This window comes from Phocoena phocoena, chromosome 3, assembly GCF_963924675.1.
Source record: "Phocoena phocoena chromosome 3, mPhoPho1.1, whole genome shotgun sequence".
Taxonomy (NCBI): domain Eukaryota; kingdom Metazoa; phylum Chordata; class Mammalia; order Artiodactyla; family Phocoenidae; genus Phocoena; species Phocoena phocoena.
Genome location: NC_089221.1, coordinates 115,821,756 through 115,848,236, shown reverse-complemented (window position 1 = coordinate 115,848,236; position 26,481 = coordinate 115,821,756). Strand labels below are relative to the sequence as shown.

The following is a 26,481-nucleotide window of genomic DNA, read 5'->3' as shown; positions in this document are numbered from 1 at the left end:
GTTCCTGACTGGTTATATTATATGCATTCTGCCGCTGAGTTCCTTCAACAGCCATGTGACTGCGATTATGTCCATTAAAGTACTAACACAATATGGTTATGAGGACTAATTGAATACATTTTTATGAAGAACCATTACTTAGTATAGCCTATGCCTAGGGCAGTCCTGGTCAAAGCACTTGGCAGCCAAGATCATTTATCAGATGAAATTTGCTGGGAGACTACAGAGGTAGATGGTCTTAGGTGAACTTTTGTCCAGGCAGTGATGAATCCTGATGTGCATTCCTATCTTGACAACAGAGTATACCTCATGATCGAAATATTGGAGTCTTTCTCCCTTCAAACAGAGCTGGATTAGAAATTCTAGTTGCTCCCCTCCCCAGTTTTTCTTTCATTCTTTCTTTTTGGCTGCATTGGGTCTTCATTGCTACATGCAGGCTTTCTCTAGTTGTGGCAAGTGGGGGCTACTCTTCGTTGCAGTGCACAGGCTTCTCATTGCGGTGGCTTCTCTTGTTGCAGAGCACGGGCTTTAGGCATCTGGGCTTCAGTGGTTGTGGCTCGCGGGCTCAGTAGTTGTGGCTCACAGGCTCTAGAGCACAGGCTCAGTAGTTGTGGCACACAGGCTTAGTTGCTCTGAGGCATGTGGGATCTTCCCGGACTAGGGATTGAACCCGTGTCCCCTGCATTGGCAGACGGATTCTTAACCACTGCACCACCAGAGAAGTTCCCCCAATTTTTCTTGGTTTTACTTTTATGTTATACCAGCCTCCTCAACCCCTTTCCTATAAATGATTTTGATTGGATTAGCTTTATTCAAATTCCTTTTCCTAGGTTTAAGGTTCAAGCTTGAGGTTGAAATCACAATGTTTTACAGAGTCTTCACCTGGCTATCCTCTACTGAACGTACATAATCTAAAATGCTTGTTATAGGAAGTATGTATCCACTGAAGTTTTTTTTGTACCTCTAGTTTTCATTCTGATGACAAACGGTAATTTTAATTAGTCCTAGGAGTAATTGGAGAGTTTTATTTGGGTTAAAGTGTATTCTGTGGAACATTGGTTCATTGGTATGTTAAAAGGTCGTGCTGTGGAACAAAGGGAGAAGGAGTTATGGGCAAATAAATTTGGGATTCCTGCCTACTACCATTAGAGTACTGAAAGATGGGAGAAGAGTATCTTACTTTCAGTATAAAGAAAGTGCCAGATGAAGGGGAACTGAAGTCATAGAGTAGAAGGCTAGGGTCACAAATTGACATTGTTGAGCTTTTTTCAGGATCTTTCCACTATACTGCTGCCAGATTTTAACAGTTTAGGAGAAACACCAGGTTTAAGACCTGTGCTTGTTGTGTGCCTGTGTTTTGTGTATGTGCCCACACACAACAAAATTATAGTTATAATGCTAATAAAAGATTATGTGCAGGGCTTCCCTGGTGGTGCAGTGGTTGGGAGTCCGCCTGCCAATGCGGGGGGCACAGGTTTGTGTCCTGGTCCGGGGGGATCCCACATGCCGCGGAGCGTCTGGGCCTGTGAGCCGTGGCCGCTGAGCCTGCGTGTCCGGAGCCTGTGCTCCGCAACGGGAGAGGCCGCAGCGGTGAGAGGCCCGCGTACCGCAAAAAAAAAAAAGATAATGTGCAAAATTAAATAAACTAATAGGCATTTATTTTCTTTATTGTGTGCTGAGTAGGCACTGTGTAAATGCCTTTACAACGTATTAACTCATTTAGTCCTCATTAGAGCTCTGTGAGGTAGGTGAAGTATCCCCATTTACAGATCAGGATGTTGAACAAAAAGAGGCTAAGTAACTTACCCAAGGTACTAAGCTCTGGTATTCATCACTTATTCAGATAAAATATAATAAATCAAACCACCAAAGGCGGTTGGTACCTAGTTTTAGACGACCAGATTCTCCAAGAGACTGAAAAATGTTGCCTGCAAATCCATAGCAAAAGATGTGTTCTTATTAACCTAAGCAAGAGTGGTAATGGGCTGCCCTTTCAGCCAAATTATTTACATTGTGCTGGGGAAGGGAATGATGCTGCTAATGGGAGGGTTTTTTTTTTTTGTTTTTTTTTATTCTAGAAAATGACAAAAGATCATTTGGTAGAAGAGAAAACTTCTCTCCAGAAAAGTCTTCTTTATTATGAAAGTCAACATGGAAGACCGGTAATGTCTCTCTTGCTGAAAAGATTTGATTTTCTGTCTTAAAGAACATGAATCACTTTTGTGGCCCACGTCTTCAGAGCTGTTTCATAGAGCATTGTTTCCTACATTTGGGAGATCGCCTACTTATTTAAAATTACTTTTTAAAAATTGCAGGGAAAGTCATATTGCTCAATGTTTTAGAAATTTTAGATTTCTGATGACTAGGTGATTTCCATTTTTCTTGCTTCAGGTAACCAGGGAAGAAAGGCACATTGTTAAACCTCTTTATGATAGATACAGACTTGTAAAACAGATGCTGACAAGAGCTAGCATCACTCCTGTCCTTGTAAGTAAAACATGTGAATATTTATCTAGTTCATTTACCAGAACCTACTCTTTAAAAAAAAATTATTATTATGGCGGTATATTAGAGAAATACACAGCCAAGGTAACAAGAATTGTGTATGTAAGGTGAGGTTACTGCTTTAAAAGAATAGGAAGTTAATAATAAATGCCTACTATTACTTCCCAGGCACTCTTATAAGCATTTTTACTTATGATTATGTCATTAAGTCCTGACAAGTTAAGTCACAACAGGTAGAGAGGACGGTAGCCTCATTTCACAGATGGTGAACCTGAAACTCAGGAGTGATGTACCCAGGGTTACCTACTTGTAGAATTAAAAACTCATATTTCAGACCCTTGCCTGTTTCTTTCCATTTAAATTCATGCCTTTGAAACTATATTACTTTTGTGATGGCCATCATGACGATGTTCACTTAATTGCACAATAATGTAAACTGATTTTTTTTTCAGGTTCATCTTTTTTAACAAAAAAGTCTATTAAAATAATACTTATTCATATATATGTGCATTTTTTTTGAGAAAAAATGAAAACTCAAATGCTTACGTGCATATTAAGTGCTGTCTCCAAATTAACCATTAGATAGTATGACCCTAGATGTCTCTCAGGCTCAAATAGAAAACAGCATGTGCTTGTTCTGCATCATCTCCTAGGAATTAATTCTCTGGAGCTTATGGTTTGCTTAAGCTTGCAGGCCATTTTTATGTTGATGGCCTCTTGAAATAAGGGTTCCCTTTAGGCTTCGACTCTCTGGCTACTCATTATTAGAATGTTCACAGTGGCCTTCTGAGCACCTTTTATTTAGCCCTTATATAAACATTCTTTTTTAACTTGCTGTTTTTTTAGTTGGCCATCTCTTAACAGTATTTAGGTATAATCAGTTTTCTTTGAACAGTGAATCCTGTATAGTTTATGTTCTTTTCACACATAAGATAGTTTAATACAGATTTTATCTTTTGATTACAAGGTATTTTTTGTGTGTCACTGACATTTTCATAATTCCATAATAGTATAAATAGTCTTTGAATTTATTTATGAAAACCATCTTAGAATTCCACACATTTGTTTTTAAAAACTGAGTCTATAGGAAGCATTTCTACATCTTATGGATGCCTAAATATGACAGTCGTAAAGAGAAATTTGGAATCTAAAAATTAAGCCAAGACAATAGGAAAGAATCGTTTTTCCAATAGATGGCACTAGCAGTTCCTCAAAAGTTTAAACATAGAGTTACCATATGACCTAGCAGTTCTCTTCCTAGGTATATACCCAAGAGAATTGAAAACATGTCCGCACAAAAATTTGTAGACAGGTCTTCAGAGTAGCATTGTTCATAATAGCCAAAGTGTAAAAACAGTCCAGATGTTCAGCCAACTGATAGATAAACATAATGGGGTATATCTGTATAGTGGAATATTATTCAGCCATGCAAAGGGATGAAGTACTGGTACACACTACAACCTGGATAAACCTTAAAAACATTTATGCTAAGTGAAAAAAGCCAGACACAAAAGACCACATATTGTATGATTCCATTTATATGAAATATCCAGAATAGACCAGCCCATTGAGACAGAAAATAGATTGTTGTTTGCCATGGGCTGGGGAGAGAGGGCTCATGAGTACAGGGTTTCCTTTTGGGGTGATGAAATGTTCTAGAATCACATAGTGGTGATGGTTGTACAACTTTGTGCATATACTAAAAACCACTAAATTGTACACTTTAAAAGAGTGAATTTTATGGTATATGAATTATATCTTTTTAAAAATATTTATTTATTTAGCTAGCAGTGGTGGTCCTTAGTTGTGGCACACAGGCGGGATCTACGTTGTGGCATGTGGGATCTTCTAGTTGCGGCATGCAGGATCTTTAGTTGCAGCATGCAAACTCTTAGTTGCGGCATGTGGGATCTAGTTCCCTGATCAGAGATCGAACCCGGGCCCCCTGCATTGGGAGCATGGAGTCTTAGCTACTGAACCACCAGGGAAGTCTCTATGGTATGTGAATTATATCTTAATGAAGCTGTTATTTTTTAAAAAGGAGTATAAAGGGGTCCTCAGACCAAAAAAGTTGACAGCTTGGTTAAAAAGAAAAATGCTCCCAATTAAATAATATGTCACACATTATTATTTAGAATTTTAAAAACATTTATTGAATGAGCTCTTTTAGAATTACCTAGACATAAATTATCATTTGTCACTCTTATGGATACATAACAAGAAAAAAGCAAAAATAAATTTAGTAAAGAATTCCTAAAAAATTTTAAAGCATATGGTTAGAATTTTGAAAATAAAGTTTTAAGATCTATTAAACTTTATTTAAACTGTAATAGTGAAGTGAATCTTCATTGAACATTTTAAATACTTAAAATGTAACCCACTTATATGTTTATGGTTACAGGGATCTCCATCCACCAAGCGAAGGGGTCAGACGTTACAGCCAATCATAGAAGGAGAAACTGCACATTTTTTTGAAGAAATCAAGGTAATCCTTAAGAGAAATTATTCTCTGATCTTTTTCCTAAAGGAAAAATTGAAATCATGGCATGTTTGATTCTCTGTTTGGATATATTTTTAGGAAGAAGAAGAAGAAGATGGTGTTAGTTTGTCCTCTGAGTTAACTGATATCTTGAAAACTGCTGTACAGGCACAGCCTTCACTGGAAAACTCAGAATCTGATATGGAAGAAAATCAAGAAAAACTGGCTCTAGATCTCCGATTGTCAAGTACTCGAGCAGCTTCTATGTATGTATCCTGGTTTGTGATTTTAGCCTATTCATGTAATAAAATTTATATGCAAAGAAATTCAGTGTTAAATAATTGAGTAAAGAAAAGAAATACACCCGCTTTGAAAAGTGTGCTTTACAAATACATGTTGTGATTCACATTTTCTTTATTGAAAATTAGTGTGTTTTAAAAATTAAAAAAACGGGCTTCCCTGGTGGCGCAGTGGTTGAGTCCGCCTGCTGATGCAGGGGACACGGGTTTGTGCCCCAGTCTGGGAAGGTCCCACATGCTGCAGAGCTGCTGGGCCCGTGAGCCATGGCCGCTGAGCCTGCGCGTCCGGAGCCTGTGCTCTGCAATGGGATAGGCCACAACAGTGAGAGGTCCGCGTACCGCAAAAAATAAATAAATAAATAAACCTAAAATCTTACGTTTGCTGTATGACAAAGTGCTGGAACCAGCTGAGAGTCATCTGTTAGTTTGTGCTCTTTGAGCTTCTTTACCTGATGTGGCCTTTGGTTCTAGTTGTTAGCCCTGGAGTCACTTTAGGATCATGTGGGAAGTTGTTTTGTTTTTGTTTTTGTTTTAAATACTTATGCAGAGCCCTACCAGCAGCTATTCTGATTTAGTTGCTCCAAGGTGAAACCTAAGACATTGGTATATTCTAAAAGCTCCCCAGCTGGCTTGATTTTGCAGCCAGGGTTAGAAACACTGTTAAGAACATAATGAATCAAAAGTGCCCTTTCAAATGTTTTCTTCCCATTTCAATTTTAGGCCCGAATTACTGGAACAACTTTGGAAAGCCAGAGCTGAAAAAAAGAAACTACGTAAAACGTTACGGGAATTTGAAGAAGCATTTTATCAACAAAATGGAAGGTTTGTTGAGCATCACAAAATTGAATCTTCTTTCTTCTTAAACTCCCAAGTGCCCATATGTTGAAATAAAGAAATATATAAGAATAGAAATAAATTGTGCATATAAGGATGTTAGCATTGAAAATAACGGTAAAAAACATTCCTTTATACTGTGCAGCCCTGCTCTTAATGGAAAGAAAAAGTCAGAGCTGGAGTAAACATCTGACAAAATATTTCAGGATTGTCCTAGAGAATGCTTGGTTGAGTGGCAGTTATTTTATGTTCCTTAATTCAGTATCCTCATCCTTTTGGAAGTGTTTGTGAAACGAGATCTCCTTTTAGAAAGGGTCCCAAATATGAGTGGTATCCTAACTAGTTTGGATTCTTATACTGAGACCATTGCTGCTTAGGCTGCATGTTGGGTCATTCTAGGGCACGTATTTCCAAGGTGTGTATCAGTGTGGCAGTCATGTGGCTCCCCTATAATACAATATGGCAAGTGCCTTTATCTAACTGGGTAATACCCAGTTGACCCAGTGGGACTCTTTTAAAAGTAAGAAAAATAAATTCTAATTCAGATTGTGGCCAGAAATGAGGATTATTTATTTCAGGCCTCAGAAAAGTTTTTCCATGTTACCGGACGGTCTTACCAAGCCAATAGCTCTATAGTAGTCCCCCCTCTTCAGTTTCTCTTTGCAGTTTCAATTACTCCATGGTTAATTGCAGTCCAGAAATATTAAATGGAAAGTTCTAGAAATAAACAATTCATAAAGTTTAAACTGTGCACTGTCCTGAGTAATGTGATGAAATCTCGTGCCGGCCCACCCAGGACGTGAAGCATCCCTTTGTCCAGCATATCCTGCCCTTTAGTCAGTTAGTATCCATCTTGTTTGTCAGATCCGTCGTCACAGTATCTCAGTGCTTGTGCTCAAGTAAGCCTTACTTTACTTAATGCCCCAAAGCGCAAGAGTAGTGATGCTAGCAATTCAGATATGCCAAAGAGAAGCCACAGAGTACTTCAGGTGAAAAGGGGAAAGTTCTTTACTCAGTGAGGCTACGAAAAAAATCTTGTGCTGAGGTGCTCCGATCTATAATAACGAATCTATCCATGAAATTTTGAAGAAGGAAAAGGAAATTCCTACTAGTTTTGCTGTCATATCTCAAACTGCAGAAGTTATGGCCACAGTGCATGATAAGTGCTTAGTTAGTATGGAAAAGGCTTTAAACTTGTAAGATGTTTTGAGAGAGCCTGCATTCACATAACTTTTATTACAGAGTATTGTTATAATTACTCTATTTTATTATTAGTTATTGTTAATCTCTTACTGTGTCTAATTTATAAATTAAACTTTATCATAGGTATGTATGTATAGTATATATAGGGTTTGGTTTCAGACATCCACTGGGGTCTTGGAATGTATCCCCACGGATAAGGAGGGGGACTACTGTGTTTGAGAGTCTTCTACGTAGGTTGGCATATATGGTTAAAAAAATCACAAGTGTGTTTTCCAAGTACCTTCTAATTCCTTGTCTTATTGGAAAAAAATTTTGCTTGTAATTAGGATAGTTTGATGCTTTACCTGGTTATTAAACTGAATTGCTTTGGGTCAGTAATATAAAGTGAGAAAAATGATTTTTTCGCTACCACTAAGATGTTATACTTTTACATCTTAATTCACTGAAGCCAGAGTTAAGTAATGTATGGAATGTATGAAATGACTCAGCGTAGCCTCTAGCACTTAGTATACACTCACAGACCTGACAGAGTCTAGTAGCTCATGTCTTATTAAAATATTTGATTATCTGTAGTTACCTGCAATCATCATTGATACTAATATCATCAATTAATCTGTCAATAGAGAAATACATCAAAATTAGAAGTGTTCTAGGAATATTCCATTGGGATGAAGGGAATTAGTCCAATAGTCTTTTTTTTTTCTTGCAGAACAGTTTTTTATTTGAGTTTGTATTGAGTAATATTCTGTCTCTCATTACGACAACTTCTGGGACTTTATTTTCCAGATGATCTCTAGGTTTTATTTTCTCCCCTAGGAATGCCCAGAAAGAGGATCGTGTTCCAGTGCTTGAGGAGTACAGGGAGTACAAGAAAATTAAAGCCAAGCTTAGGCTTCTTGAAGTTCTTATCAGCAAACAAGATTCTTCAAAATCCATATAAAATATGGTCCTTGAAAACATCATAAAATCAGTTGTATTCCCTGAAGCTATCATCATGTGTACTTGGCTGGTACTTCAGTTCATTTTGTCAGGCACTCACAGAGTCTCATTTTGTACTTGCTGGTGGTGCCACTAGAGAAATGATGGGAGGGTAAGTAGACCCTGTCTAGGGAGTGCGATGTTCCATGTTAACCACAGACTGCCCCTCTACCTTTAGCAAACATCCACTTTTCTTCATTGTTTTGTACTACAGATACATCGTGTTAGTAGAAGACTAATATTTTATCTTTTCAACTTTAAGAACTTTGGAGATAGAAGCTTTTTGTTATTACCAACTTTATTATTTTGTTTTTCATTACTCAAGAAAATTGAGAGGAAAATCTTCACATTGAATTCTTCTTCAGTTGCCTTTTTCTTACAGAATGACTGAAAATTTGAAAGAAAAGCCTATAAATGTGCACATATGCAACTATGTTCTGTGTTTTCTTAGAAAACCAAAATCAACTGAAATTTCAAGTCCTACTGTGGAACATATTTCTGTTAAATTCCCAAAGTGACACTTTCTCACAGGTAGTATGTTAGCAGAATTTTGCAATTCAGTGGTCACACAGCTCCTGGATGAAGATAACAGCGGGTAGACCAAAAAGTGACCTTGCTTATTAGTATAGTGAAAACACACAGCACACATCACACACAGAACTGAATTATATCACATGCTGCCTTTGGGACTTAAGTTACTGTTTGTTTCCTCAGTTACCGTTTATCAGTTGGTGATGATGTGATTTGTCTGGATTAGATCCTGCATTTTTTCCCCCTACCCACCTCCAGATAATGTGAGAAAATAGCCATGTCAGTATGTAGGAACTCTGATGGTGCTCAGATTTGTGTGTTCAATCAAATAGGCTTAAATTGGCAAAAGAATCATTATGCCTGAAGTAAATCTATTCTTAACAAGGGCTATACCACTGCATTTTTACATGTACCTTCAAGGGGTTACATCATTTTTTTTTCTTTTTTAATCAGCAAAATCCATAAAGAAAACATCCTCTAAAGGGATCACCTTTTGCTCAATCACAAGCTGTTTAAAGCAGCTGGTTATAGGTGTATTGTGGTATGCCCCTTGTCATACACTCTAAGCATATCTTTTTTTCTCTGGCTTTGCATGGCTTTTCTTCAGGTTCTTTCCTGGTATAATTCTGCTAATTATTTTCACAGAATGGTGACTTTATTTGTGCTAACAATATGATAGTCATTAACAGCATATTCTGATCAGGCTTAATCTAAGTGTTCATTTTTTTCCTGGTGCTTTTTTGGATTGATGAGTGTCTCACTTTGTGCCCATGTTTTGCATGCAGTGACTCATGCATGGTTTTCTTAACTAGCTAATATTCGTAATTTGTTCCATACAAAAATGGACTTTTACAGCATCCTTTAATAAGGTGAGGGAAGCATGAACCTCAGAATTCTGGCACTATTACATAGCACATGAAGTAGCTTGATAATAAGTAGCATTTCTAGTACTTCACATTTCACCTTTGTGTGCAATGCCTTTTTTGGGGGGAGGGAATGTTCCTTGGTAGTGAACGTGTCATTGGGGAATAAAGCACTAAATCCAGCCCTTTTCGTGTGGTTTCCTTTTGATACAGCTAGGTTATTCATAATGTACACCTAGAAACGTGAAATTGAGAACACCAAAAGATGTTATCATTTTGATTTGAATTCATCATGCAGTGTACATTTAGTTAATTTCTTTCAGTCTCCAACAGGAGTATATCCAAACATCTTATTTAATGTGCACTGTGTATTGTTTTATATGAATGTTTTATTTTATATACCACATGCAAAAATGTCCATATGCACTATTTAAATGTTTTAAATAATATATTCCTTCTTTATAATGCTAAATCTATATGAGTACCATATTTTTATAAGTCAGTGGCCTGACTGGTTTCATTTTAGAAATAACAGCTGCTTCATGATGTTGGTTATTCACTGTTAATGTTTGGCTGTGAGTAGAATAGATAAAAAGTGGCATGGCAGCACTTATGCTATGTGACAGTATTGTGTGTCATAGTTCAGTAGTAAGTGGTAGAATTAGGCAGTTTGTGATAATTTTACTTTGGTACAAGTAAAAACTGTATATCTATATACAAACAATATATAGATATATACAACTACAAGTATAATTGCATTGCTGTGTTTGGCACTTCATTGTATAGACTTTTGTAATAAAAGAACTTTAATGTTCTAAGTCATTGTAAATGTTTTTTGTTTTTTTCACTAGATGTTTAAAAAGAAGAAATAAAACCCTCAAGTGTTCCCTTGGCTTAATGTTCTCAGGCTTTGTTTGAATTACCCCAACCAGGGACCATGTGGGGAGACAGCAAGGTTACTAAACCACGTGACTGTCTACAGCTCTAGGGAGTGGTAAGACAAGGAAAGGCCATGTTGTTGATTCTCTTTGGAAATCTAGGGAGAAGATGCAGAGAGAATAGTCAGCATTTCTTGTTGCAGTGAATTATCTTATTAAGAAAACTTGACATGCAGTCTCTAAGAGAAGAGCTTGGCTTAAGGAAGGTGGGTATATTTAACAATTCCTTTATTTGAGTTTTACAGTCCAGGGACTGTTGAGCACAATGTGGAAGTCTGTGGTCAAATGATGTTACTTGGGCTAAGAGAACGTATAACATATAGCTCTTCTAGGAGGGCTTATGTAACCTATATTAGAAGAGTTTCCTTCCAATTTCCAAAATGCCAGCCATCCAAAACTTGCCAACCATCCATACAGGGCTTTTGCAACACCCTCATTTACACTTTTCAAACATAACCTCTTATAACCTTGATGCTCCTACCTGGCTCTTTTATTTTATGTTTTAAAGGATAGTTTACTTTTAAAGTAGTCGAGGGAGCACTTTTGGGAAACTTCAAATGTGTTACTTTAGAAACTGTCTAGATGAATTTCTAGTTTGAAGATATTAGTGAAATTTCTGTAGGTGGTTGGGAAGTTTGTTCTTCTACACTTTGCCTTTTTCCAGGACACTTCCAACTGGGAAGAGTGGAGGTGAGATTATTTTACTTGGGGTCTTATATAATGGTTTTCTAGAATCCTAAGCATTTATTAATTTACCTTTGGCTAGAGAAATTAGAACATGGCACATGATGAGAATACCAACAGTTCTAATACTCTGTGTAGCATTGAGAAAACTATCTTTACTGACTTATTGAACTATTAATTAGAGACCTGCCCTAAGAACTAAAAGCAATATTATTTTATACTTTCCATTCATATTCCTAGAATTTAATAATAAATCTCATTATAAAAGTCTTCATGTGTACCTGTGTGTGTATACTGTGGAGGCATGTTGTAATACACATGGATTATATATTGGGTCCCATTCCTAGAAATCATTTGATGATTATCATTGACCCTGACGATAATTTGATGGTAGCTAGTTTTGTGCTTTTAAAATGTACCCCAAATGGGGACAAATTTAGGAAATAATTCAGTACAGGAATAAATTGTTAGAAATGTTCCATGATTGTATCACAGATTCTCACCTCCACTTGCCTCAATATTGTAGAGCTGAAACCTTTCTCATCACTCGGTTTAGTTTTAAACTGACGTAGTGTAATTCTTTCTCCAGCTCCACAGCATATAAAAAGAGGCTAAAGGATAATTTAGAAGGAAGTAGAGAATGAGTCAGTAACATTTTTGTACATAAAGAGACAGCAGGTTATTAACACCTATTGTGAAATACTTTGAGTGGGAAGATAGTATTTTAAGCTCCCAAAATATGCCTAGTATGGCCAGTTATGGATCTAATATTATAAAGCTGTGTGGAGCACAGTATCTGCTATGCGTGTCAAGTATAAATGGCAGTCTATTATTTAGAGATGTAAGGACAAAAGCAGTTGGTCTTGCTCTCACCTTACATTTAAACAAATGGAGTTTTGTGCTTTCTGTGTCATTTTAAAGTTGGGTAAAAAATTGGGGAAAAAAAGTGGCATCTTAACAGAATGAGATTCTGGGTTCAGGAAAATTGTGGAATGTCCCCAGTCCCCATATCACGATATCCCATAGTACCTTGGTTAGAACAAATGCTTACTCTCGAAATTCTTGTTGAGTGACAGGCTGGTAGTCATCTTGAATTTCTGTAGAATAATACTTTTCCTCAAGCCTCTCTTTCCATTTTTTCATCTGCTCTGCACTTTGAATCTCCTGTAAAGTTAGAGGAAAAAGCATAAGCTGCAATCTTTGTTTTTCTCTGTTGCAGGCCCATGGCACACAAGCATCACAGGGTTGAGAATCTTGAACTTTACTCTCCAGGGCTGTGATTTTGAGCCCCACTGGCTTTTTGCCCTGCCTGATTTTTGGGTCTATGCATTAGCAGAGTCACCTCAGAGAACTTGGTGTTAAAACTGTTTAGCAGAGTTAGGGGATTTTAAAATTATGAATATCGTCTTATTCCCTTTTCACTGCCTCTTCCCCTCTGTATCTCCAGCTGATATTCTCCATTCTTCACTTGGCCAAAGCTGGGATGTTCTTTTCTGTACCTCTGTTCTATAATGAAGCAAGTGTACATCAAAGTACGTTTGTGGGTATTATTTGCCCTCCCAGCTGCTTCTCAGCCAGACTCCTAACAATTCCCGATCTCCTCTTCATAATTACTGCATCAATCTGTGTACTCCAATCTGTCTACATACCCCAGAATAAGCTCCTCATACCAGAAGATTCTTGCTGTATCCTTCTCTGATCCTAAAGAGCCCTTTCTGTGCTTTGTGCTCACTACCCACCCATTTTCCTTTTAGTGTCCAAATACCTTTTTCCCAGCTTTAGAAAAAATGCTCTGTTATGTTATGGAAAATAGAAACAGCCCTAGAAAAAGAGGGAAAGAAGAGACAGTGCACCCAGATACGATGCAGAGACTTTTCAGTAAATCGGTATGCTATTGCCCTGCTCCAACAGTAATGTTAAGTAGCAAAGTGGATCCCTGTATAAGGGTTCTGATTACCTTCCTCAGAGAGAATGGTGATGCCCAAGTTCATACACTGTTTACCTGATAAATGGATGCTGTGCTGGCCAGAGGAGCTGTGCTATATATCAGAAAGTGTTTGTCTTTAAACCAACATATCCGAAGTAGGAAAGGGTGGTTTACAATCTTTCTAGTTTTATTTCAGCCATATTACAGCACCTATGTTTTGACATATTTACCAGTACTTATAATGTGATGTTAAAAAAGTGGTGGGCCCCACAAATATTTCTAAATGACCAGGTCTATTAAAATGTGGATGCATTAGTAATATGCATTGAATAGACTGCCTGGTAAACGATGCATCCTTCAAAAAACCCATCTCAACCATCGCTTTTTCTATGAAGCCTTCCTTGACATTCACAGGAAAGTAATACCTTTCCTCATAGAGCAGCAACTATGTGGGGGCATTTGCTCAAGCTCCTAGGTTCTAGTCAACCCACCTCTTCCCTGCAGGTGGTAGCTGCTGCTTATAATTGTTTCTGGATTAATTCAGTGTTCTGCAATGGTTCTTACAGACCTCTCATGCCTCAGAAATGAATTCTGTGAAGTAAACCCCCTCTTTTTGAGCTACCTCGTGTGTTTCTGTTTTTCTGACTGGCCCCTAACTGATGACTGGTTGGTAGCAGAGAAGGTCCAAATAAACAGACCCTTATAGACAGCGTGCCTCCACCGAGGGACACAATTGACTTAAGAGTTTGAGACCACCACCTGGCTATTTGGGATTCCTCAGGCTACCGAACCAGCAGGCTAAGAAGTGATTGAGGTGACTGATCCCAATTACCAAGGGGAAATTGGTGCTGCTACAAAATGGGTTCAGAGAGGGCTCTGTTTGGAACCCAGGGAATTCTCTGAGGGGTGCCTCTTAATACTTCCATGTCTAAAACTCTGTAGTTTAAACATTAAATTCTTAAGGAATTGTGATTCGAGTAGAAAAGGTCTTAACGTCACCCAGAGATGGATACAATTACTCTTGCTTCTCCACTTTTGGGGAGAGAATAAGAGGGGCTCCATTTTCATAGAGGATAGTTCTGTCTTATTAGATGGAAGCTAGAAATAGTTATTGTCATTTTATGGAAGTACAGATGTGTACTAAATAGCTAAAGCGGGTGAATTCAGCTGACCGTTTAGCTAATATCTCTCAACTCAAAATTTGCCCTCCTAAACTCTTATGCTCTTTTATGCTCTTTATGCTGGATCTCAGGCTTTGCAAACCTCATTCCCTAGACTGTCTTGCTACCAGATTTGTTAGGTTCTGCCTCACTGGACGATGGAGGGGAGAAGGTTCTTCTTGTTTTCTTTCTATCAGCATTGCTGATAGAATGGTAGTTGGCTCCAGGCTGCAGTTGTCCAGCTTCTTTTGGCATACCCAGCACCAGCTTCATCATACTCCCTCAGAAGTATCAGGAGCAGCGGGGTGGGAGGAGGGTGACCTCAGAGGTCTGAGCAGCAGCTTCAGGCCCCTTAAGTGTCTTAGGTTCCAATAAACCCACCTTTTGTAACTTTAGCCATGGGAGTGGTAGCATCCTCCTACAGTTATTACTTATGAGTTGCTTCAGTGTTTTTACTTTTTCTATTTTCCAATACCTGTGTAACCAATTCCCTGTAATAAATTTTCTCTGTTTGAAATGTATAGTATGGTTTCCATTTTCCTGACTAGGTCCTCATACATGTAATAAGTATGTCATTTGGTCAGGTGTATGTTTGCCTTTAAGGAATGTTTTAAATTTTTCCATATCTTGGTTTTAAACATTTAAAAATTAGTCCCTGGGCATTTTCTATTTTGTTGCTATTGTAGTTTCTTCTATTATAATTTTTAATAAGCTGGTTGATGTTTGCATATATGACATGACTATGTAAATTATTTTTTCCTACTACTTAATCTCTTTTTGTCATAATTGTTCAGTTCATTGTATACCTGAGAAAGAGAATCATATCTCAAACAGAGGTAGTTTTTACCTCATCCTTTTCTACTTTTGTACTTCTCATGTACTTCTCTTGCTTAATTCTTTTTTTTTGTGGTACATGGGCCTCTCACTGTTGTGGCCTCTCCCGTTGCGGAGCACAGGCTCGGGACGCACAGGCTCAGTGGCCATGGCTCACGGGCCTAGCCGCTCCGCGGCATGTGGGATCTTCCCGGACCGGGGCACGAACCTGTGTCCCCTGCATCAGCAGGCGGACTCTCAACCACTGCGCCACCAGGGAAGCCCTCTTGCTTAATTCTTCTGTCTGATCCCTCCAATACATCCTTGTCTTGTCCTTGACATGTCCAATGTTTCCCTATTAGATAAGGTGCTAGCTTTGGGGTGAGATAAATTTGTTTTAATCATGTCAAGGAGGAGTCCATTGATTCCTGTTTTGTTTTCCCCCTCAAAGTTGGATGTTGAATCTTATCAAATACCCAGCATCTATGGAAAATAATAGTTTTCCTTTTTTTGATCTATAAATAGAACGGATTATGGTAATTAGTTGATTATACAGTTTTGAATCATCTTCTCATTCTTTGAATAAGCCCTATCTGAATCATTGTATTGTGTTCTTTTGGATTCTGTTTGCTAATATTTAAGATTTTTGCTTCAAGATTTATAAGTGATATTTTGTTTTTTTTAAATTAATTAATTAATTAAATTTTGGCTGCATTGGGTCTTCATTGCTGCGCGTGGGCTTTCTCGAGTTGCAGTGAGTGGGGACTGCTCTTTGTTGTGGTGTGCGGGCTTCTCATTGCGGTGGCTTCTCTTGTTGCGGAGCACATGCTCCAGGGACGCTGGCTTCAGTAGTTGTGGCACACAGGCTTCGTTGCTCCACAGCACGTGGGATCTTCCCGGACCAGGGATTGAACCCCTTCCATTGGCAGGCGGATTCTTAACCACTGCGCCACCAGGAAAGTCCCTATAAGTGATATTTTCTTTTTCTGTTTTTTTTTTTTTTTTTTAATTGAGGAGGATACAATCTTTACTAGGTTTTAGAATCACTATATAGTGATTCTAAAATTATTTTATAAAAATAATTTGGAAATTTTCAATTTTCTCTTTGCTCTGGAACAGCTCAAATAGCTTGAAATTATTTATTCTTTAAAAATCTGGTAAAATTTCCATATGAAACCATCTGGGCCTGATTTATTTCAGAGGTAGCTCTTTGATGACTTCATTTCTACTACAGAATGGATTTGTTTAAGCTTTTAAAAATCTCTTTTGAGCTCAGTTTTGATAAATTTTATTTTCAGTTTATTGAGGTTTTCTTTTTGGCCCAATATATCTATTTTCATGAAGGGGTTTTGAAAAACAGGTGTATCTTCTTGGAGTACAGACTTCATTCATTATATATATATATATATTTTTTTTTTTTTTTTTTTTTTTTTTGCTGTATGTGGGCCTCTCACTGTTGTGGCCTCTCCCCTTGTGGAGCACAGGCTCCGGACGCGCAGGCTCAGCGGCCATGGCTCACGAGCCTAGCCGCTCCGTGGCATGTGGGATCTTCCTGGACCGGGGCACGAGCCTGTGTCCCCTGCATCGGCAGGCAGACTCTCAACCACTGCACCACCAGGGAAGCCCATTATATATATATTTTTAATCCTTTCATTTTTCTTGATCTGTTCTTTACTTTAGTGTATTCTTGTATGTTTTTCCTTTTATAAGTCTAGTAGTCTTTACTTTATGGAAGTTTATGCTGTATTATTTGTTGCATAGATAATCATAACTATTAAAATTGATCTTAGCCTTATAAAGTGCCCTTCATCTCATTTAGAACTTTTTTCTAGAATTCTACCTTGACTTATATTGTGTCCTCTGATAACTTTTCCATGCCTTTTATACCTTGGCTCATGCTTTTATACTTAACTTTTCTAAATCACTTTGTTTTAGGTATATATTTTAGGCTATATCATAGAATTGGGTGTTACTCTGTGATTCAATCTGAAAATATTTTCTTTTTCTTTTTAAGTAAATTAAGCTTATTTGTCTTTACTGATATGTCAGATATATCTGGTCACAGTTATATTGTTTTAAGGTATATTTACAGTCTTCTACCATGTGGCATATTATCAGTTTTCTTTTTTGATTTGGTATTGCTTCCCTTTAAGAATGTATGTATTTTTGTTTTAGTGGTCTGTTTTTTTTTTGTTTTTTTTTTTTTTGCGGTACGCGGGCCTCCCACCGCTGTGGCCTCTCCCGTTGCGGAGCACAGGCTCCGGACGCGCAGGCTCAGCGGCCATGGCTCACGGGCCCAGCCGCTCCGCGGCATGCGGGATCTTCCCGGACCGGGGCACGAACCCGTGTCCCCTGCATCGGCAGGCGGACTCTCAACCACTGCGCCACCAGGGAAGCCCACGTATCTTTTTATACATCCTCCATCATCTCTTCTCGTTTTGGTTCCCTCAACAAGAACCAAACAAGTTCAACAAAAAAATTAGGTTATAATTTCTTCCTCCTCATTTCTTTTCCCTCTACTACCCAAGTATATTTAATCATATTACTGTATTTTATTGTATCTGAGAGATGGAGTCTATCGTAAGACCATTACACCATTATTTTATGTACCACTTAGGAAAAAAAATGCCACCAGTTAAAATATGGCACATTGTCAAATATAAGGCACATCTTGATTTCAGAGATATTAAAATGTGGAAAAATGTGTTTTAAAATTAATAAAACAATATCTTTTTAATTTACTACTGTGCTCTTAAATATGCTAAAGTTTCTTCTTTTGGGCTATTAACTCTAAATGATAATTCTTCAACTTTTTAGCTATTACATATGAAATAATCAGTCAGCTTTTTTTACTTTATACCTTCTCTCTTCCTTCTTTTTTCTAAAATTTCTCAGTCATCTCTTGTTTGGCTGAAGATGATCCTCACATGGAATCCTCAGGAATATAGTGGTATTCCCCAAGTTCTTACATGTTCAAAACTGTTAGAGCCTTTATACTTGAAACACAGCTTTGCTGCATATAAAAAAGCCTTGGCTTACATTTTCTTTCCTTGCTATATTGTAGGTGTTGTTCTGTTGATTTATGGTGTTGAATGGTGTTATGCTAACCTAATTCTCTTTTCCTTGTAAGTAAATCCAAATTTTGCTTGGATAAGTCTCATGTTCATTTTAGGTAATTTTTCCCAGGTACATAGTATGTCTTTCAATATACATTGTCTTTTATTTCAGAAATGGTTTATTGAATTATAGTTTTGTTTTTTAAAAGAATCTCAAACTTAGAAAAGTTATAAGAACAATACAAATAGTTTTTATCCTCTGAAGTATTTGAAGTTGCCAACATGAATGCCTTATTGTCCCTGAATACTTCAGTGTGTATTTCCTGCATACAAGGACATTCTCCTTTATATAAGCACAGTATAATCATCATAATCAGAAAATTAATATTGATAGATTATTACCATCTAAATCCTCAGTCCCCCATTCAAATTTACCAGTGTCCCAATGATGCCCTTTATTGTAAAAAGATCCAGTCCATGATTATGCATTGTATTTACCCATCTTTTAATCTCAGTCTGGTGTTGTTCCTCAGCTTTACCTTGACTTTCATGACCTTGAAACTTCTGAAGTCTATAGACCAGTATTTCATAGAATGTCCCTCAGTTTCTTATTGTGTGATGGTTCGTTGCGTTATGCATCTTCGGCAGAAATTTTACAGAAGGGATCCTGTGTTCTCTTAGTGTCCTGTCAGGTGGCATATAATTTCAGCTTGTTCCAGTACTGATTAAGGTTCTGTTTTCTAGACTTTTTCACCATAATGTTATTCTTTTTCTTTTTGTAATTAGTAAGTATTTTGTGGAGAGGTATGGAAATGTTCTATTCTTCCTCAGACTTTTATTCATGTATATGTTTAGATCAGTGTGGACTCATGGAATCCTATTTTATTCTGTGGGTTTAAATTAATATTCATTAAGTGCTTAAAATCCCACACTTAGCCAGCGGGATCCCCACTCAAGCTGACTTTTGTGTCCTTTTAACAGCTTTCCATCATTCTATATGGAGTACAGTATGAAGCACCTATACTTTCCAGTCCTGGAATTAACTGTATTTCCAAGGAGCCCTGGTTCCTTTTAGAGGAGAATGGTATTTGGAAACCAAGATCTAGACGCTCGTTGTGTCATTGCTACTAGGATGTCACTCTAGCCTTCTCAGTGGACAGAGTTAGAAGATAAATTCGCGCGCGCGCACACACACACACAGAGTTGCAATTCTAATCCAACACCACAAGGTTCATTTTAACCTTCAGCCTTTCCATTTTTGCAATTCCATTGTCTGATAATGAGAAACCTCACTCCATTATACATACTTGTTTGCTTATTCCAATCTCTTGACCCTGCTGTCCTCTTTCTCAATATATTGGGGGGTGGGAAGCATCCAGAAGTAGAGCAATGTTCTACTTTTTCACTTGGGTGGTAGTGGTATGTGGAGGTTTGTTTCATAATTATTTATTAAACATATATGTTTAGTCATTTGAATATATGTTACAGTTTTGAAATATAAGAAAAATCATTTAAGTGATTCAGCACATTAATGATTACAAGAGAACAATTATATAATCATCTCAATAGAGTATACTCACTAAACCCTGTGTGCTAATCCCACAGTGAAGGTACAGCTGTAGGACAAGGGTATCTGGCTAAGGGCACCAATAAGAGAGATGGAGCATCTGGAATCCAAACAATTTGTCCTAAATAAGAAAGGATCTAGATTCTGGGAGAAATTTGGAGGTGGCAACTACTGCTCTGAAAAAAGCAAATCATTCAGTTCTTAAATCAGAACTTTTTCTAATAAAGCTATCACTTCTTTACGAGAAAATTAAAATCTTACTTTTTCATCAAAGCCTTCTCTTCTGGCTTGTTCAGCCAAATCTCTGCTTTTCCTACTGAGAATATAAAATAAAAATCAGAGGTATATGACAGTAAAAAGGAAAATGACAGTATAAAATATAACCAGATCTGTATTAAGGATCTGACTTAATTTCTGTTCTTTCTAATAACACTAATTAATTGGAAAATGTGGTCATTAATAGGTTCTCTATATCATATCTCTAGCTATAAAAACATGTTTCTATTATGTCCCACTGCCAAATTTTGACACTAAAATTATGCAATAAATGTAAATACATTCTTAAATATTTAAAGAATTTTTTACTTTGATAGCTAAAAGCATGCACTTAATGTAGACTAAAATCATTTCCTACTTTTTTAGAGGGACTTTACTGTCCTGTGCAGCTTTGTGTTAAACCTTTTTCTGAGTGGCATGGCATGCCTTATATTAATTTTAAATTAGCTTAGAGTTTCATGACACTCTCAGAAATTATGAGGTGCTACTGAATGTTTTGACAGTTTATTTAGAATCAGCACATTGAATGGTGGTTGTTTTGCAATCAAAACCTTACTCTCAAAAAAAAAAACAAAAACCTTACTCTCACTGTAAGTTTCTAATATAATACAGAGCTTTAAAATGGTAAGTTAAAAATTGAAGAAAATTCATCTTACCTTTTCTTGTCTTCATCTGTTTCTGGTTTCTTTAGTTTGAGTTTTTCGAGAGCATTGTGGTAACTCTGAGCATAATTTAAAAGTTCATAAAAATAATATTCTGTATTGTTAATTTTTGATCAAGGTAAAGGAAATAGGGAATGCTTGACTTTAGGGACTGCTGCCCTAAAGAAATGTAGAGGCAAATACTATGATTATCTTTTTTCACCTTGTCACTACTTATGGTTTCTGCCTGCTGGTGAAAAAGCTGGAGGGCATCACACTTGAACTTGGAAAAAAAAATCTTTAAAAAATATTATTAACATTTATTGCATTAATGATATTAACACTTTAATGCACATAACCAACATCATAATCAAGAGATAAAAGATGAAAAAACCCACAGTTAAGTTCATTGGGGGACATATTAATAGTTTACTTTTACAGATAAGTTCTTGGACAGAGTTCTTAAGCCCCACTAACCTCACAGCTTATAGGACCTTTTCTGTGTGAAATGCTATGGTTAGAGCTGTGGGTATGCAGAGATGGGCAAGATGGTACACACATGACTCCGCTACAGTTCACAGTGAGGTCGGTATTGAGAGGACAAGGAAGATTGCTCTCACAGGGAGAACAGAATGTCAGCGAAGAGAGCAGAGGGAATATTACTGGGGAGTCAGGGAATGACATGAGCAGAGGCCCAGAGGAGACAATGAGAGCAAGCATGGTGAACAGCACTGTGCTCAAAACAGCTGGGGCATACAGTGCTGTGAATGGAGGCATAGAAGGTAAAAATCGTGTAGTTAGTTCAATGGTAGTGAATAAAGATAGGTTGAGACTGTGAGATTAGAAAAGGCCCTTGAATGTTTGAATAAAGAATTTGGACTTATTTTGACAAGCCCAGGGAAACTTTGAAGAATTTTGAGCAGAGAAGTGATATGATCAAAACTGGGCTGGCACAGGAAGGAGGCTAGAACAGTTAAGAAGATGTTACCATACAGAAGTCCAGGTGAAAAGTACTGAGTACCTAACGTAGTGGTGGCAGTTAGAATTCAAAGTGTCTTTGAGTTCCACAAATGTGAGCAAAAACTACAGGGGTGAACTTTACACACAAGCCTTGGCAACAGACCATTATAAGGGACAAAGGAAATGTTCAAGGGTTTTGAGCCAGGGGTGACTGAGGAGAGTGTTGCCACTACAGAAAGTGAGTAAGGTAAGGCAAAAGGAGTTCTGAGTTCAGATTGTTCATAGGAATTTACCAGCATCTAAATTGAAAACTTTGGGAGGGAAGAGAGTAAGTGCTTTGCATTTAGTGCTCAGTAGCTTTTTGATACATTGAACTCTGAAATAATTTTGGTCACATTTGTGAAGCCAGAGAACATTTCTCCTGGTACTGAAATAATACAAATATAAGTAACCGTGGACCAAAACAAAAAAACCCAAATGTCCTCCCTGCACTACCACTTGGGGTTTAGGTGTTATTCAAACTACAAAAGTATAAACTGAACAAGATTGGTCTTAGAATTCTGATTAGAAGAATTTGACATACCTTTTTAATCATTTTACCAAGTTCAAAATCTGGCCTTCTGCCTATTGAATAGTCAGCTTTCACTTCAGAATAGGTATCATTAATTATTGCCAAGAACATGTTCTGGGGAGAAATATTCAAATGAAGTATTTCAATAAAAATTTAGTTTAAATGTTGTTAATGACTTTGACAAGTGCTGGGATTTGTAAAATTAGATTTAAATTTTAAAAGTAACTCATGTGCTCAATAAGAGATATGGCTATGCAGACTATATATAATATAGTAGAGTGGGAAATGTGTAGTGTGTGGATATGGGCAAGTATGTTTATGGTAAATGGGAAAAGCAGAATGTAAAATAGTGCATATACATTGGTTAATTATATATATATATAAATTTATTAATGTTACATATCAGAAGAAAACTTAGAATAATATATGTTCATAAGGGTATTTCTTTTTTTTCTTTAAAATTCTATAGAGCTGTTTAAATGCACAATTTTACTAGGGCTCTTACAAATATTAATGTCCAGATAACACAAACAGAACTGTGGAGAGGGTATTCTTACTCCCAGCCCACCTCTCCACCTTTCACTGTGGCTCAGATCTGTCACTGTGAGGACTGTTGCCCACAATCAGGGGATAACTGCTGTGTGTGACAAAAAAATGTTTTCATGGAGGACAGTAGCAGTGCCTTGAGTAGAAAGGCAAGGTTCCTTGATTAGGAAGGCCAAATAGATTTGTCCTGAGCACATGTAAGAGACCCGTCCTGGGGACTCCTAAAAATTACAAGGGTGTGAGCTTTCATCCATAAGGGCCAAAAGCTGTTGCAATATGGGCAGAATATGAATGGCCTAATTCATACCTACTGGTATGAAATGTCCCAGGCTGGAGAGACCTGGAACTTTCAAGTTATACGTGTAAAAGATTTAGTACACTCTTGGCACACAATAACTACCAAGATGGTAACTATTACGATCACATTCTCCATTGGACAGCTTGAAAACATTTGGACCCCCTGGATTACTAGGAATCTACGCCATTCTTAATAAATGTAAAGTGTTCTGACAGCTAAGCAGTGATACTATAATTTCTTCTAAATTGGTAATTATATTTTTTATTCTGAAAAATGTAAGCAAAAAAGGGGAACATATATGGTCATTCTTACCAGCAGGACAAAGAACACGGAAAAGATGAAAGTAATGAAGTAAATGGGTCCCAAGGTACGACTGGCTTGCTGAATACCAGCAAAATTAAAATCTCCAAGAACAATACGAAATTGTGTGAATCTTTTATGGGAAAAAAGAAAACCATTAGAAAATACTATATCTCTTCATACATACATGACAATAGATGGGGGTTACTAATGTGCCTAGGAAAGTACCTAGCTGCATATGGCATATGTTCTCTGGCTTTAGTTTTGTTAGCACAGAGTTCTATAAAATTGGATGTAGAATTTTCCCCTAAAGAAAGCCAAGACTTAATAGCTGAACAGATAGTTTAGGAAATGATGGGCTTCAATTTATTAAATCAATATGAACCCAATGTTCACCTCCAAGATTTGAACCTTGAGATGCCTGCTTACCAGCTTGTCTTGACAGTGGCCTCCTTAGCCATTCCTGTGCCCTTATAAAACTTAGAATACTTTGACCTTTTCCAATAAATGATTTTCAACTTGTACATAGACCCAAGAGCCCTACAATTTCTAATATCAATGGTATGCTTAATTTTTGCATCTCTTCTGCTGAAATAAAAATGGCAACAATTTGTCACTTGCTAAGTCTCAAACAAGTGCTGGTAGTGATCCTCAAACATGATCCCGAGGTTTATTTTATTTTCTCCAGTAAGTATAAAAGCTTGGCTTTGAAGTGAAATAGCATTGAAAATACTATAAATCTTCATTTTATTAACTTTAAAGATAGAAAAATTAAGAAATTGAGGCTTTGAATGAGCATAGTATTAGCAGAGGTAGAATTAGGATTTCATAACCTGAAGTTTTATTTTGTTTTCTCATTAGTTTGCAGTGGTATTGCCATACACACCACGGATATATTATAAATTATATATATATATGATATATATATATATGAGTTCTTTTTTTTTTTTTTTTCTGAGGTATGCAGGCCTCTCACTGTTGTGGCCTCTCCCGCTGCGGAGCACAGGCTCCGGACGCGCAGGCTCAGCAGCCATGGCCCACGGGCCCAGCCGCTCCGCGGCACGTGGGCTTCTCCCGGACCGGGGCACGAACCCGCGTCCCCCGCACTGGCAGGCAGACTCTCAACCACTGCGCCACCAGGGGAGCCCATGAGTTCTTTATTTTAAGGGGAGATCTGGGAAGGAGTTTTTAATAGTATGTAGACACTTTGCATGATTGGTCAAAGGGCAGAATGTTTCTTGTTCCTTGTTGCTTTTGCCAATCACATGAAGGGAGCATAGGACTATGTACAATGAAGGAAGAAAATGTATTCAAAGAAATCAGCTATTTGGAGTCCTAGGACTCAGAGTTTTCTGGAATTTCATCCTCAGTACCTGAGACCTGACTAAATCATACATACAGTGTTTATCCAGCTTCTAATACTGGATTCTAATGCTCTTCTACACAAGATAGAAGGAAAAATGCTGAATTAGGAGACCAAAGTTTCTCAGTAAATCAAAAAAATTTTTTTTCCTCTCTGGCATAGGAGAATATGAGGTTCTGTTTTAGTGTTTTTAAATTAATTTTTTATCCTTAAGTTGCGTTTATATAAGTTCAAGTCAGCATTTCTCCTCTCCAGAAAGTGTCCACATACCTCTGCTCTGTAAATAGTGTGAATAACGAAAACCTAAGCAATTTCTGAATGGTTATAATCACATAGGAACTGGAGACTTACAAATGCCTTTCCCCTCCCCCTCCCCAAGCTAAAAGGAACACCATGACTCTTCAGGATACGGATTATACTGAATGAAAACACTGTTTTTTAACTTCTTGATACCTCTGTTAACTTTCTACAGTTCTCTCTTGTTGAATTAAAATAGCTTACAGACGGTTTCATAATAATGTACCATTTATGCTTAATCTGACTTCCCAGTCTCTCACTTGCAGGCATGACTGGGTGGTAGGTATTCCTAAGCCTTCTCCAAATATTGCCTCTATTCCACTGTGTCGTCTTCTGTAATTCAGGTTAAACATATATTAGGCCTTCTCATTCTACCCTTTCTGTCATTTTCTGAACATTTTGCCTCTCTGTGCCACTTTAAAATTTTTTCTCACCTATTTTTCATTTTACTCATTCTCTCTTCATCTATGTCTCATTTGCTATCAAACCTGTCAACTGGGCTTTTAATCTCAGTTGCTTTAATTTTCAGTTCTAGAATTCTGTTTGATACTTTTTCAAGTATGTCACTTTTTACACTATCCTGTTCTCTCTCTAAAGATATTTTCTGACTTGTGTTTTATTTCTCTAAATATAGTATTTATTGATTATTCCAATATTTGAAGTCTTTGAGTCTGTTTCTGTTGTCTGTTGTATCTGCTGGTTCTTGCTTATGAATTTTTCCTCCTTATGTACCAAGTTATCTTTGACCATGAGCAGTAAATTATACTTGAAGGAAGGGCTTAGGATGAAATATATTTCTCCAGAGAGGTATTTTTGTGTGTGTGTCTGCAAGTGCATATGGGCATTCCAGCCTGGGACCATCTTAATCCAAATTCAAGACATGAGGTTCTCTGGATACCTAGGTGACTAAACCCAGACTTCAAGTCAAGTCACGGAGGGATTTACTTTTAACTTGAGGCTGTAGCACTTCAGGCTCCCTGCTTTATGTGTGGAGACATAGACACTCCTCCTCTCCCCCAACCCCACTCCCCAGCACACACACACAGGCCTTGGGTTTGTCTTCTGTCTTCTCCTTGAGAGGTAACTAGAAACACAATTTCTCAACTGTTTCTTCTGGATCAGCAAAAATGCCTTCATGGTGGAGGTTTTGGGGAAGATGGATTAAGAAGCACTAGGAATCTGTCTCACCACCTAGACAACAATCACTGTGGCATAATCTTTCTGATGAAACTATTTTGGAACTCTGGAGTCTGTTGAAGGCTTACAACTTCCAGGAAAGGATTGGGCAGTTTGGGTCAATTTAAACTTTTAGTTTGGCAGCAGCTACCCATCTCCTACCCCCCAGCCCATGGCAGGTAGCCCTGCATGTATTTCTAGAGCAGCTTGTACACA

At 37.5% G+C, this 26,481-nt stretch overlaps 2 protein-coding genes across 7 annotated transcripts in view; one reads left to right on the top strand and one right to left on the bottom strand.

Annotated features, from left to right (window-relative positions):
• Positions 1–8,260, top strand: part of FAM13B (family with sequence similarity 13 member B) — a 68,531-nt gene extending 60,271 nt beyond the window's left edge. For 3 of the 6 annotated variants that reach the window (XM_065873095.1, XM_065873091.1, XM_065873090.1), the window contains 6 exons: positions 2,079–2,162; positions 2,392–2,487; positions 4,907–4,990; positions 5,084–5,250; positions 6,004–6,105; positions 8,137–8,260. In XM_065873095.1, coding sequence (XP_065729167.1) covers positions 2,079–2,162; positions 2,392–2,487; positions 4,907–4,990; positions 5,084–5,250; positions 6,004–6,105; positions 8,137–8,260 — 657 coding nt within the window. The remainder of the gene's footprint in view (positions 1–2,078; positions 2,163–2,391; positions 2,488–4,906; positions 4,991–5,083; positions 5,251–6,003; positions 6,106–8,136) is intronic. The other 3 variants (XM_065873093.1, XM_065873092.1, XM_065873096.1) reach the window with 2 other exon arrangements.
• Positions 8,261–8,339: 79 nt separating this feature from the next.
• Positions 8,340–26,481, bottom strand: part of PKD2L2 (polycystin 2 like 2, transient receptor potential cation channel) — a 40,719-nt gene continuing 22,577 nt past the window's right edge. The window contains exons 9-14 of the mRNA XM_065874531.1: positions 23,442–23,562; positions 22,298–22,399; positions 20,770–20,834; positions 20,099–20,153; positions 12,366–12,478; positions 8,340–8,391 (exon numbers count right to left, since the gene is read on the bottom strand). Coding sequence (XP_065730603.1) covers positions 8,340–8,391; positions 12,366–12,478; positions 20,099–20,153; positions 20,770–20,834; positions 22,298–22,399; positions 23,442–23,562 — 508 coding nt within the window. The remainder of the gene's footprint in view (positions 8,392–12,365; positions 12,479–20,098; positions 20,154–20,769; positions 20,835–22,297; positions 22,400–23,441; positions 23,563–26,481) is intronic.